The sequence below is a fragment of the Lethenteron reissneri genome, chromosome 54, assembly GCF_015708825.2.
Source record: "Lethenteron reissneri isolate LAM-NWPU_2019-01 chromosome 54, ASM1570882v1, whole genome shotgun sequence".
Taxonomy (NCBI): domain Eukaryota; kingdom Metazoa; phylum Chordata; class Hyperoartia; order Petromyzontiformes; family Petromyzontidae; genus Lethenteron; species Lethenteron reissneri.
The window spans coordinates 5862834-5876701 of NC_083832.1; the positions used below are offsets into that span (position 1 = coordinate 5862834).

Sequence of the window (13868 nt, forward strand, 5' to 3'; positions counted from 1 at the left end):
AGTGTCGATTTGAAGCTTTCGTGACTGCAGGGATTCATCTTCTTGGTTCTTTCGGTAAAGTCACGTAGAATGGAAATAATAAAATAATAAAAATAAAACATAATAAAATAATTCTCACAGTGAGAATTATTTTATTATGTTTTATTTATATCTCACAGTGAAAATTATTTTATTATGTTTTATTTTTATTATTTTATTATTTCCATTCTACGTGACTTTACCGAAAGAACCAAGAAGATTATTCTAAGTGATTAAACACGAGTCTCTCTGTGAGTTGATGAGTCTGTATAAGTCTCGTCTCTATGTGAGCCTATGGATCTCTGTTATACTAGTACAGGGGTCGGCAACCTACGGCTCCGGAGCCGCATGCGGCTCTTTACGGGCTGCTTCTTGACGATATGTACGTATGTACAGTATGTACTCAGATGCATTGCGGCTCTTGAAATACTGAATTTTGTACCGAATTGGAAAGAAATGGCTCTTCTTGTTATTTTGGTTGCCGACCCCTGGTCTAGTATATAGTCACTGAGTCTATGGATCTGTGAGTGAGCCTATAAGTATCTGTATATAAGTCTATGAGTCAATATGTTATTCTAAAAGGCAGCCGATATTTCAGTCTCTACGTGAGCCCATGAGTCACTATGTGCGTCTGTGGGTTTCTTTATAATGCCATGTGTCACTATGGTATGCTAATAGTCATTTTGTTTATGAGTTTCTATGTAACTCTATGACAGTTTCATAGACAGGAGGTTGTGGGTTCGATCCCGACTCTGATGCCTGCTGTATATTTGGAGTTTGCACGTCCTCCCCATGGTCGCGTGGATTTTTCCCCGGGTCCTCCGGGTTTTCCCTCCACATTTAGAAACACGCATTTGTCGTATCTGGCTGCTATAAATTCCCACGTGATGATAAGCCACTTCGCTGAACAATCAATTGTGGCCAAGTCGCTTCTGAAAAAGAGAGATGTAGCCGAGTGGGGCCTTACCTGGTAAAAAAATATATATGATAAAATTTCAGACTCCACAAGCACCAGCATAGGACAGAGAGAGAGAGAGAGCAAGAGACCTCCCACAGATTTTCAGATGACTTTGGGGATCTTACAAAAGGCCTTGATTTCTGGACTGGAGAGCGCACGCAGGAGGTGTAGGGGAACATAAGAGGGTGGGGGGGGGGGTGTAAGTGGTGGTGAGTCCACGGGCGATCTTGACGATGGCGTTGAGCGCGATACAAGGGGGAGAAGCGGTGCGTGCGTTGTGCACTGCGCTACGAAATCAGTGACTCGAGACACGGCGAACACAAAAGAGGCGAGTCGATATCGGAATGTGTCCTGGGTCTCCGCTTGGTTTGGCTCAGCATTAAGTGAGCACCACAATGCAGTTCATTGAAATATCGGCACTGGGGAAATGGATGCATTGCTAGGGGCTCACTAAGGTCGGTGCGTGCCTCGACCATCTGCGCGGAATAGTTTTGTTGTTGTTGCTTAGCGTGGCGAAGTGTAATTAAACCAAGCACAGTTTAGGTAGGCCTTCGTCTGGCAGTGAGGTTGACAATGTCTACAAATTATTATCAACTGTGTTATTGCTCGTTTGGGCACCTCCATATGATCTGGCTTCCAGTGAGAGAGCACCGCATTCAATCAAAACTCCCGACTTCATTACCGTAACCTCCCACGGATGGATTACGCCTTCCGTGATGGCATCGCCACGCTCTCCCAATTTTCACCGGGAGGTCCGAAAAAACATTGTTAAATTAGCATCCAAACGAGTGCACTGGGGGGGGACCGTCAGCTGACATCGGCTGTCAAGCGGACGTCACTTCCCTGACGAGCGCGGCTCGGCGCCCTGAGCTACGTGACGTCAAGCGGCTCGTGCCCCCCCCCTCTTCCTCCTGCTCCTACCCCTCATCCACCCGTCTTCCTTTGCCTCCTCCTACTCTTCATCCCCCTCTTCCTCCTCCTTACCCCTCTTCCCCCCCCCGCCCCTCCTCCTGTTTCCACCTCCTCCACCTCCCCGGTGTCTGGGCAAATTCATCTGGGAATCCTCCTCTTGCCTTGTAACTAGAAATATTCGTGACACAGTTTGAGGGCAACTCCGGGGATTTGAGAGAGAGAGAGAGCCGCTGGAGCGATGGTGGAGCCGGGCAAAACGCAATACAAGCAGAGCGCCTCGGTCCCCAAGTAGCTCATGGGTGGCAATTTTATTTTTAAATCATTTATATTAAGTTCGCTTGCTTGCTTGCTTGCGTGCTTGCGTGCTTGCTTACGCCCGTGCAAATCTTTCGGTCGTTTTTTAACCCACTTCCCGTGATCCAATCGAGCTGACATTTTCCACACAGACTCGTTGTGCGTGACAATTAATTTTCGTGAATTTTTATTTTTTTAAATTTTACACGGTTTAGGGAAATTGTTTTAAATATTTAATTACCAATTGCTTAATGCTGGCAGACAATCATCTGACCCATAGGTGGCAGCCATCTCAAGCCAGAGGACGAGAGGACTCTAGCCGCCACGCATATAAAGGATTCATAGTGAAAAACTTTGTTTTTACGGGTTAATTTTTTTTACCTTTTAAATTATTGAGAAAAAAAGGTTAAAAAAAACAAAGCTTTTAAATACAAACTTTATTTGCACTCGAAATTCGAATATACATTATTTTGATCCCCAGAATTAATCACATTTGATGTGCCGGTTAAAGGTGGGTGCCGTCGTTTCGATGTTTGTCTTCATGCAAGCCACCCACTTTTGTTGAGCACATCGAAAGCGACAGATTCTGCGGTCAAAATAATATTATAGAGTGCAAATAAAAGTGTGTGCATTGAAAAGCTTGTTTTTCACCCAATTGTTTATATGGCTCTGATGAGATGACAATGATGGCTTTGCCTGTGTCAAACCTTGACCCTACAATAAATGGAAATCATGCGCATTGCTACACAAAACAGTCGCCGCTATGAAATGTTGATGGCACGCATCACGGCTATTACAATTAGAATAACGATCATGCCGATTGCAAAAGTCGTGAAATGATATTCATGACAATAAGAGACGTATAACGCGTTTCTAAGTGTCGTTTTCGCGATCATGAAGCACAGCACAGGATGAAAGACAGTAGGACACATAGAGACCGCAATGTTATAATGCACGCATATGGACAACAGTGCATATCGCGAATCCGTATTAAGCATTACATAAATATAGAACTTCAAGGCATTTATATCAACAATCATCATTAGAAAACGTTGTCAATCAAAATAAGGATAACATCACGGGCATTTCATTGTAAGAGATGATCACGGTTTTCACCTGCTCGCTCAACTGTTGTGGAGTGACTCATGCAGCCAGCTATGACTGCAGAGTTTGGTGGTACATGTTGTTTTCGTCGTTTATTGTGAAAATTCGGTCACAGTTCCTATGAGCACTGTTTCATTGCTTTTATGGCTTTATTTTAGTGATTTTCGAAAAGTTTTTTGGTTTGGCCATGTTTGTTTGTTGTAGTACAGAGTTAGACGGATCGCCTTAATCTAAGTTGTCTTGTAGTTGTTGTTGTTTGACTTGCATCCAACTGGGATATTTGCACAGGGTTTGTGTACGGTGCTTTTTCTGCAATATGTTGCTGTCTTTTCTTGGATTTTCTGTTTGCACATATTCACTTTAAGATATTTTCTTGTTCATGTTTTTGTTTTTTGTTTGTTGCGGTTGCACCCGATTCAAGAGCCGAATGGCTCACAGGGCTATACCTAATAAATGAACTTTGAAGTTTGTAACTTTGAACTTCAGCATAACCACGTTGCCCTACGCGCGTCAGAACGAGCGTGTGCAAAGCAAACGATAACACTAATTATTAAGATTATGAATATGTAATCAATTGAGCAATAGTAGTGATTATAATTGCTGTTCTTGCGCTTAGAAGAAACCAGTGTCCGCTCCGGCGCCATGACGCGCCCTCTCATTGGTCAGAGGCTGTCCAGCAGCCGCTCTCTGATTGGACGAGACGTTTGCTCCTCCCCCCCCCCCCCCCCCGTTCGTTGGGCGCGACTATTCGAGATTTCAAAAAGGGGGAAATGGACGAAGATTCATTTGTAAAATTTAATTAGAATCACGAATAGGCGCAGGATCGGCGGGACCTGGACCGTTTTTTTAATGTAATCAACAATCATCATTGGTTTGGATATGTTTGTTTGTTGTAGTACGGAGTTAGACTGATGGCCTTAATCTAAGTTGTCTTGAGGTTGTTGTTGTTTGACTTGCATCCAACTGGGATTTTTGCACACAGCGTTGGTGTACGGTGCTTTTTGTGGAATATTTTGCCGTCTTTTCCTGGATCTTCTGTTTACACATAGTCATATAGTCACTTTAAGATGTTTTCTTGTTCATGTTTTTATTTCATGTTTTTGTTTTTTGTTTGTTGCGGTTGCACCCGATTGAAGAGCCGAATGGCTCACAGGGCTATACCTAATTAATGAAACTGAAAAAATTTAACTGAAAACTGAAAAAAAACTGAGTTGTCACGAGGGGCGAGTCTGTGAAGAAAATTTCAGCTCGTTGGGCTTCGTAGATCCGAAGATATTAAGCGTCCAAATAAGATGAACAGACAACACGGCAAGTTCAATAAAAGTGTGTAATAAGCATAATAATAAAAGTCCATAGTAGAGGTTATTTTGGCTTAGATCGCAGTAAATATATAAATGTGTCGTTAAACCCGCCACCACCCGACACGGCCAACTAGTAAGGTTTGTCACGTAAACAGAACGTGGCCAATTCGTCACTAGTACAGCACTAGTGTATAGTGTATAGTAGTGTAGTGTATAGTGTAGTGTATAGTGTAGTGTACTAGTACAGCACACCGGTTGTGTGTTGGAGAGCCAAGCCACAGCATTTACAAGCTGAGTACCTCGTTTCGCCAGTAATTACAACTAGCTTCATCAGGCGACAGCCAGATTTGAGAAGTCTTACTGTTTCGTTCCTTACATAAAGGTTTGACAAACCTTACTAGTTGGCTGTGTCGGGTGGTGGCGGGTTTAACGACACATTTGTATATTTACAGGATCTAACCCCAAAAAAACCTATATTATGGATGATACTGGTCGCGAAAACCTACGTGTCAAAACAATAATAAAGGCGTGTAATAATAATACGAGGGAACCTTAACAGAATACGCTCATTAACGTTAATGCGAATGGTTACCCCTCTAGTCCGTATCTGATCTGCATCCCTCTGTTCTCACCTCGTTCGAGTAACTCCGCCTCCGTCTCCATTGTCGATATCGCTCTCTCCCATTTCACTCCGCCTCCCGTCTCATCTGCACGTCTCTTGTCCGTGTGATATCTCTTCTGTCGTCTCACCAGGATGGTTTCTGCGTGTGCCCCCTCCACCCCCATTGCGTCAGGGCCACTGCTGGTCTCTCAGGAACCACTTTCAGGCTGTGCTGTCCCTTAACAACAACGTTTCTCCCAGAGATGAATGCACGACAACCTGCCGTTGAATTTCGATTCAAAGCTTTCGTGACCTGCAGGGATTCATCTTCTTGGTTCTTTCGGTAAAGTCACGTAGAATGGAAATAATAAAATAATAAAAGTAAAACATAATAAAGTAATTATATAATTTTTATGTTTTATTTTTATTCTTATAAAACAATAATATTATTTTATTATTTTTATTTTTATTACTTTATTATTTCCATTCTACGTGACTTTACCGAAAGAACCAAGAAGATGAACCTGCCGTTAGTTGCACCTTGGGCCCGATGTGTATCTGTGGCTTTTTAATGTAAAATGAGACACGCAGTATAGTCTGCAACGCTCTTCCTTCCGATGTTAGGAAGCCAAAGACAGTGCTTGCCATAAATAAACCACAATGCCTTGCTGATCTCGTCAAAGAACATAAACCACCACGCAAACCCCGATCATCCTTGCAGTGGCTTTTGACTGCTAGCCATTGAACAAAGACGGTCACTGCATCTCGCGGCTTTCAGAGGCGCTTCTGCGGCCGTCTGGAACGCTCAGCTGATATTCAGAGGCCACTGAAGCTACGCACTTTGAATTAACTAGATTGCAAACAGATTTCTTTAGAATGCTTTTAGTGTTCAGTTTTTTTTTTACCTTCCCCTGCACGGTTGGCTAGGTACGGTGCAAAGGAAGTTCAACGAACATAAACTACATCTGAAAATCACCGCTGTTATATTCAGCGCTTAGCTTAAGCCAGAACAATATAATACAAACCATGAATACGGTGATGAGAATCACCTATCTGAATTATGTGACTGTCCGATGTACGGTCCACACTAAGTCGCTCAGGGGTTGCAACCCTCACTCTGAATCGTGACAGCTCACACAATCTTGAAGGGGGCAAATTGAACAATGCCTGTTACAAAGCGCGCCTCTGCCGTTGGAAGCGAGATGGTGAGACGTCTTTTTTTTACGTCGTTAAAGTTGCTACCTCCGAGGTACATAAAAAAAACCGGGACTCATCATGGGAAGAAAAAAATGAAGGATATCTCACAATGCCGCACAAGAGTGGAAAACACTTTGTCTTACGTCATGTATTGTCAACATTATTAGTATTACTACGCAACTGACAAAAGCCGGCACTTTTCATGTCCCAAGACGGCTCAAAGATTTCGCCACGACAGTGGCTGTCTCAAAAGAGGATGACCCTCGAAATATCAGGACAAGTTTGGCAACCCGAGGTAGCCACATCCACGAACGAGAGATGCTACCGGATGTAGTTGCGCTGGGTATGGATATATTTTCTAGTTGCCAAATCTGGACAGATCTGGCTGAAACGAGTCCCTGCTTGCATGCCTGCTGTTGAATAGCAAGCATCAGCTATTGAAGGACTGCAATCATCTTAACCACACGAATGAGATACTGGAGGGGATTTCTTTGTTTGATGTGACGGCACTGTGTTGATCATTTACCCGTGCTCAGTCACTTCTGTCAATGTAAGGCACGGACGTAACGGAGGTGTGTGTCGTGTGTGTGTGTGCATGCGCGTATGAGTGGGGAGCGATAGGTGTAGCGGTTAGCGCGCTGCGCTATGAACCCGGCGACACAAGTTCGATTCCCGCTCACGGCCAACACCACTGACGATTATCTGAACCGGTCCCGGGCCTCCCCTAGGTCGACTCAGCCTCAAATGAGTACCTGGTGAGGTGTGTAAACATTGCCACTAGGGAGACAAAGGCGGTCGGGCGTGGTGCTGGCCACCCACCCCCTCGTGTACCGTTCCGGCCTTCATAGGTGCTTGCTAACAGCACTTGCCCCTACAGTCTGTTCAGGCTATATGAGGGAATCTTTGATCTTTGATGCGCGTATGAGGGGAGCGGTGGTGTAGCTGTTAGCGCTACGCTACACTACGAAACCCGGCGTCCCGAGTTCAATTTCCGCTCATGGCCAACAGCGATGACGGTTGTCTGAACCGGTCTGGGGCCTCCCCTAGGTCGACTCAGCCTCAAACGACTACACGGAGCGATGTGTCAACATCGCCGCTGGGGAAATAAAGGCGGCCGGGCGTGGTGCTGTCCACCCACCCGTTTGTGTGCCGTGCCGGCCTTCATGTACACGTGCTCGCTAACAGCACTTGCACCCAGGGCCGGATTCAGGCACGGGGCTTTACGGGCTGCAACCCAGGGGCTCGAGGGCCTCCAGAGATGAAGTGAAAAGTTATTTTCAATTTGTGAATGCTGAATTGTATTTGTTGTTAGCCTTGTAAAAGTAAAAAAAAAAAATCTTAAACTTTAAATTTTGATTTAAAGCTTCACATTGTCTTTCCGACAGACCTGTTCTTCACCTGAAGACGGCTGCTTGCGTTGTGGCCGAAACGTCCTGAGAATTATTTTATTATGTTTTATTTTTATTATTTTATTATTTCCCTTCTAAGTGACTTTACCGAAAGAACCAAGAAGAAAAATTCAACTTTGTTTTTCTTTTGAAAATATTACTGGGGGGGCTCACTGTCCCCGTAGCCATAGAGGGGCCTACCAAATCTTAATCCGGCCTTGCTTGCATCAACAGTCTGTTAAGGCCATACGGGATGATGTTGTGTGACCCCCCCCCCCCCCGCCAAAGGTGTTCGACAGACCTCCTAACTGCATCCGTTGCACGGCAAAAGAACGGTTGCCCCCCACAAACAGACGCGGGGTCAACACGCAGAGCGACGGTTTTGACGCTTTGCTTTTGGCTTGTGGCTTGCTCGCTCTCCGTCAGGCGGGGTGTGCATCGCGCAGTCACTCAAGATCCCACGCGAACCGAGGCCCGGCGAGTACGAGAAGATCATCAAGCGTCTGCTCGACACGTCCACAGCGCGTGTCGTCATCATGTTCGCCAACGAAGACGACATCCAGTACGTGGGGGGGTGCTTGGGGAATGACGATTCACTCTCGCTGCCTCCCTCCCTTCGTTCGTTCATTCGTTTGCTCGTAGCTGTCTGCTGTTTGCACCCCTTCCTTTTGGGGTCTTCCCGGGGAAGACGCATAAGAACCGTCTCAGCCGAACTCCGCTCTGTGCACCTCCGATTAGCACGGTTTGGCTGCGTACGGTGCGAAAGAAGTTCGACACGCATACGCACGTGAATGCGAATGTTTTTAGTTCGTCGGCCATTTGGCGTTTTCTCATCTTATCTGCCGTAGATTTATAATTCCAGCGCCCTTATAAAATTATACGTTAAATTATGCCGGTTAACAAAGAGTGTGGTGGAGGGGAGCGGGGGTTAACAAAAGTCGTGGTGTAGCTATGGTGACAGTAAGGAGGACAGTGGTTCAGGACGGATTGGTGAGATTTAAAGGAGATGAACAAGATTTAGAGATGAGTGAGCTGTGAGCAGCAGTCCGCAGCACGGGTGACGCTTCGCTGCACGGCAGACGCAAGTTGGAGATGGTGGCAACAGCGAGCGACGCGAAACATAAACGAATATCTTGATTTGAAGCTTTCGTGACTGCAGGAATCCATGCTCTTTGGTTTTGTCGGTGAAGTCACCTAGCATGCTTTCCCACCTGATTTATTTTATTTTATACCTACGTGACTTCACCGAAAGAAACGAAGATGAGTTGTGTTTACTCTCCAACACACTCGAAGTGGTAACCAATTGGACGGACAGATTTTGTTTACGTGGCACACCTCACTAATTGGCTGTGTCCGGTGGTGGCGGGTTTAACAACACATTTATATTCGTGCGATCTAAGCCAAAAAATAAACCGTTATTATGAATTATTATGAGAAACGAACTATGATCAGCAAGAAGTGAAAGATGATATTATAGACGATTCGTTACAATGGGGGCTTGGGGTCCGTTCCCTGATCACCATTGCATTCACTTATAATACATTTTAAAATAACGCACCTGGCTACCCTGCAGCTGTGGAAAATGGAGCGCACAATTAGACGTGCGATGAATCGCAGGTGAGCTCACAGCGGCTACAGTGAGACAGCGCACGATGGGGGAGCAGGTGGAGGTGTAGGCTGGCGAAGAGATGGACTGATGCTGTACAGGAGGATGTGGAGCTGAGTGGACCTGCAGACGACTGGCACCAGCGGTGTCAGGATCGCCCTCTGATGAGGAGGCTCGTGAAGGACACTGCTACTGGGCAAGTGGAGGCAGTCGCACTCCAGCAACAACGGAGGGCAGAGGAGCGACGCTCACAACAACGAGCGGAGCGCCGGGCGGATAAAACACAGAAAGTTGGCACAGTAGGGGGTACAGCTGGTGCAACTACCAGTCATCTCAGTCAGCCAACCAATGGCACCTGGGTCTGTCCCGTGACCTCCCGTCAGCGAGCCTTACGACACTCCACGTGGCCTCAAAGTGCACCTGGCCTGGCACAGACGCCGTGGTGGCGTCACCGGCTGTTGTTGGCATTGGTGGCTACCGAGAAACGAGTCCAGCAGCTGTGTAATCTGGGCAGATGGCGGAAAGCGTGAGGATGGTGATGATCCAAAATATAGGCTTTTGGGTTACATCGCGTAAATATATAACTGTGTCGTGAAAACCCGCAACCACCCGACACAGCCAACTAGTGAGGGTTGTCAGCTAAACAGAACGTGGCCAAATCGTCACGAGTACAGCACACCGGTGTGTTGGAGAGCCAAGCCACACCATTTACAATCTGAGCACGACTTTACCTCTATGGTGATGATGATAATGATAAGCCACTTCGCTGAGCTGCCATTTGCGATGGTCAGGTCGCTTCTGAAAAAGAAGCTAACGGCTCAGTGGGCTTTACCTGTGTAATGTGAGGATATATCCGGGTCGCTGACGGATCACAACTCGTCACGATGATTGGCTCTGCTGGTCCTGGTCCATAGCCAATGGGGGGAAGCCTAGGGGCGTGGCCCTGACGTAATGGGAAGGTGACAGCTGTAAGTAGAGGATTGGTTCTGCTGGCTTTAGCCACTGCCAATGGGGAGACAAGTCAGGGGCGTGGTCCCGGGAGCCTACGATGGAGTCTGGAAGATTCCATAGAGGCTAATCAGGATTTGTGGAAAGGTACCACGTGACCCGGGTATTAAATAGGAGTGGAGATGAACAACACGTGGTCAGAACTGGAACGAACGGAGGGAGAGGCCACGCTGGAGCGGGGGTCCAGGCTGCCACGTGGTCCAGGCTGCCACGTGGTCCAGGCTGCCACGTGGTCCAGGCTGCCACGTGGTCCAGGCTGCCACGTGGTCCAGGCTGCCACGTGGTCCAGGCTGCCACGTGGTCCAGGCTGCCACGTGGCTGCGCGAGTCTCTCTCTCTCTATCCCTCTCACGCTGTCTGTCAGCAGCGTGAAGGAGTGTTGTAAAGAAAGACAAATAAAGACCGGATTCCAGAAGTCGCTTCCACGACCTTTATTACACCTGTCAAGATACCAAAACTATCTATAGTTTAGTTTTACTTGTGTATTTTTGTTAAGTGCTTAGTTTACCTTCCTATTGGTTATTCTTGGCAATTTTTCTTACCCACCCCGACTGGACATCTGTGAACAAAAGAGTGGCACAGCTCATCGGATTCCTCCAGTCTCAATCGAGATTCTGATGAGAGAGGTGTGGTGACATCAGCGCCTCTTCATTTTGATCCTGAAGTCGCTTGGAGAATTTTATTTCATTCTCACGCGATAACAAGAAAGCCGTTCGATAATGCATCGATTATCCAGCTTGCTCGTTTACCATTTCGTGTTGTTGTCCATATATCATAATCACGTTTTAATAAATGTAAACTGGATTACATCGAAGGTAATGTGTTTACGTAAAATTACGAATTAATAACACCCCATCACTACACGAAGGCACTCGGGAGTGCATGAATAAACTATGAAACAACAAATCTGTAATTAATCCTCTCACCAATATCGCATCACCGACTGTCGCGCACGTGTTTGACGATGCTTTATTATTGCATTCTCAAAATGGGAAGGGAATTCCCCCCCCACCCACCCACCCACCCCAAACACATTCCTGCGGAGGGAGCTGGTAGGAACGTTGGGTTGCTTCGGTCAATGGCCAGGGTCAACGGCGGCGTGGTGTATTCCTCAAATATGCCCGACTGTGAGGGCGGGCACAAGCCGGCGTGAGTAGGTTAAACGTTGAGTTTTATAAGGGCACCACGGGGTGACCAGCCCCTCCCCACCCAGCCCCTCCCCACCCTCCCTTCCCCACCCAGCCCCTCCCGACCCTCCCCTCCCGACCCAGCCCCTCCCTGCACGACGGACGGACGGACACAATAATCCCCTGTGGGCTGGTGTAACCAGGAGGTTCCTACCAGTATTAATATGTATTAGGCACAAGGCAAATACATCGAATAACAGCACAGGGGATAGAGAAACGTTAAAGCTGATAACAATAACGGCGTGACCACGCACTAACCAGAGTGGTGAGGTATGGCCGGACAACCCCATGACCGTCACGGTATCTCGAGGCCTTCATCCGGCAGTTTATTTACAAAGGGCTAGACGTTATATTATGTAACCAACGTTCATATATGTATGCGTATGTATATATATACTCTGAGTCAACTTCGTTATGCTATTTGATATGAAAAATTCATCTCTAAATGTGGAATGTCAATATGGTTAAAATATAGATAGATGTAAATCCAATGAATACAGAATGTACGATGTGCATGCAAGCACGCACATATATGTAAGTTGACTGAATGTGTACATAAAATCTGAAGTCTTCTTTATTTTTAGATGACACGATAACAGACATAACTACAATGAGAATCTAAGATCAACGTTTGCAATTGCAGGAAAATGTCAAATAAAAACGCTAACTGGCATATTTTACAGCTGGAGTTGTGGAACAAGTGGTGGGGATGGTCAGTAACATTCTTATTCTCATTGATGGTACTCGCAGTCCTAACGGGGAGGATTTACACCGCTCGGTGAAGACTGTGAACTGCAGATGAGCAACGCCTCAATGCTCACTGGAGCAGCACTTCACTTTGACCTTTCTGCACCCGATCGCAACATTGGGGCAGAATCAACCGTGGAGAGACGAGGTTGACTCGGCACAAGGGTTGACTCGGTACAAGGGTTGACTTGGTTCAAGGGTGGACTCGGTACAGGGTTGACTCGCTACAAGGGTGGACTCGGTACGAGGGTTGACTCGGTACGAGGGTTGACTCGGTACAAGGTTGACTCGGTACGAGGGTTGACTCGGTACAAGGGTGGACTCGGTACAAGGGTTGACTCGGTACAATGTTGACTCGGTACAAGGGTTGACTCGGTACAAGGTTGACTCGGCACAAGTGTTGACTCGGTACAAGAGTTGACTCGGTACGAGGGTTGACTCCGCACAAGGGTTGACTCGCACAAGGGTTGACTCGGTACAAGGGTTGACTCGGTACAAGGGTTGACTCGGTACAAGGTTGACTCAGTACAAGGGTTGACTCGGTACAAGGGTTGACTCGCTACAAGGGTTGACTCGGTACAAGGTTGACTCGGTACAAGGTTGACTCGGTACAAGGGTTGACTCGCTACAAGGTTGACTCGCTACAAAGGTTGACTCGGTACGAGGGTTGACTCGGTACAAGGGTGGACTCGGTACAAGGGTTGACTCGGTACAAGGGTTGACTCGGCACAAGGGTTGACTCATCACAAGGGTTGACTCGGCACAAGGGTTGACTCAGCACAAGGGTTGACTCGGTACAATGTGTTGACTCGCTACAAGGGTTGACTCGGCACAAGGGTTGACTCAGCACAAGGGTTGACTCGGTACAAGGGTTGACTCGGTGCCGCTGGCATTGTTTAAGACCGGGAATCAAATGTATTCGAGGACCAGGTGCCCTCGACGCCACCCACAAGCACATTGGAAGGATTTTGAAGGTCCTGGCAGCCCATTTAATGCCAATTCTAATGATGCTTTGAACAGCCTATAAAGCTGTAGTTTGGCAGGATACCATTGAGCCTATGCTTATAACTAAATACTTTCCGCAAAATATGATACTCGATAAGTATTTGTACCGCGTTGCACGCGATCGATACACCTCTTGTATACGATTGGGGGCTTTTTTGTATCAACTACTCTAAAATTGGCCATAATGAACACATTTTTCCAAGCAATTAGAAGCCTTACCGCTACACAAAGGCAAATATCCCCCGTATAACCTTAACAGACTGTACGGGCAGGTGCTATTAGCGAGCATCTATGAAGGCCAGCACAGCACACTAGGGGGTGGGTGGCCAACACCACGCCTGGCCGCCTTTGTCTCCCCAGTGGCGATGTTTACACCCCACACCAGGTACCCATTTGTGGCTGAGTAGACCTAGGGGAGGCCCAGGCCCAGTTCAGATCATAGTCGCTCCGGTCGCAGCGCGCTTGGCTGCTATGCTACCGCTCCCCCGCTGCACGGATTCATAGGCACACACACACACACGTGTATATATGTAGGCATGTGCA

The 13868-nt window shown here is 46.9% G+C and overlaps 1 protein-coding gene across 1 annotated transcript in view; it reads left to right on the forward strand.

Moving 5' to 3' along the window:
• LOC133356572 (metabotropic glutamate receptor 8-like) overlaps positions 1 to 13868 on the forward strand; it is a 172114-nt gene that overhangs the window by 116289 nt on the left and 41957 nt on the right. Inside the window, exon 4 of the mRNA XM_061574159.1 lies at positions 8200 to 8335. Within this exon, the coding sequence (XP_061430143.1) occupies positions 8200 to 8335 (136 nt within the window). The remainder of the gene's footprint in view (positions 1 to 8199; positions 8336 to 13868) is intronic.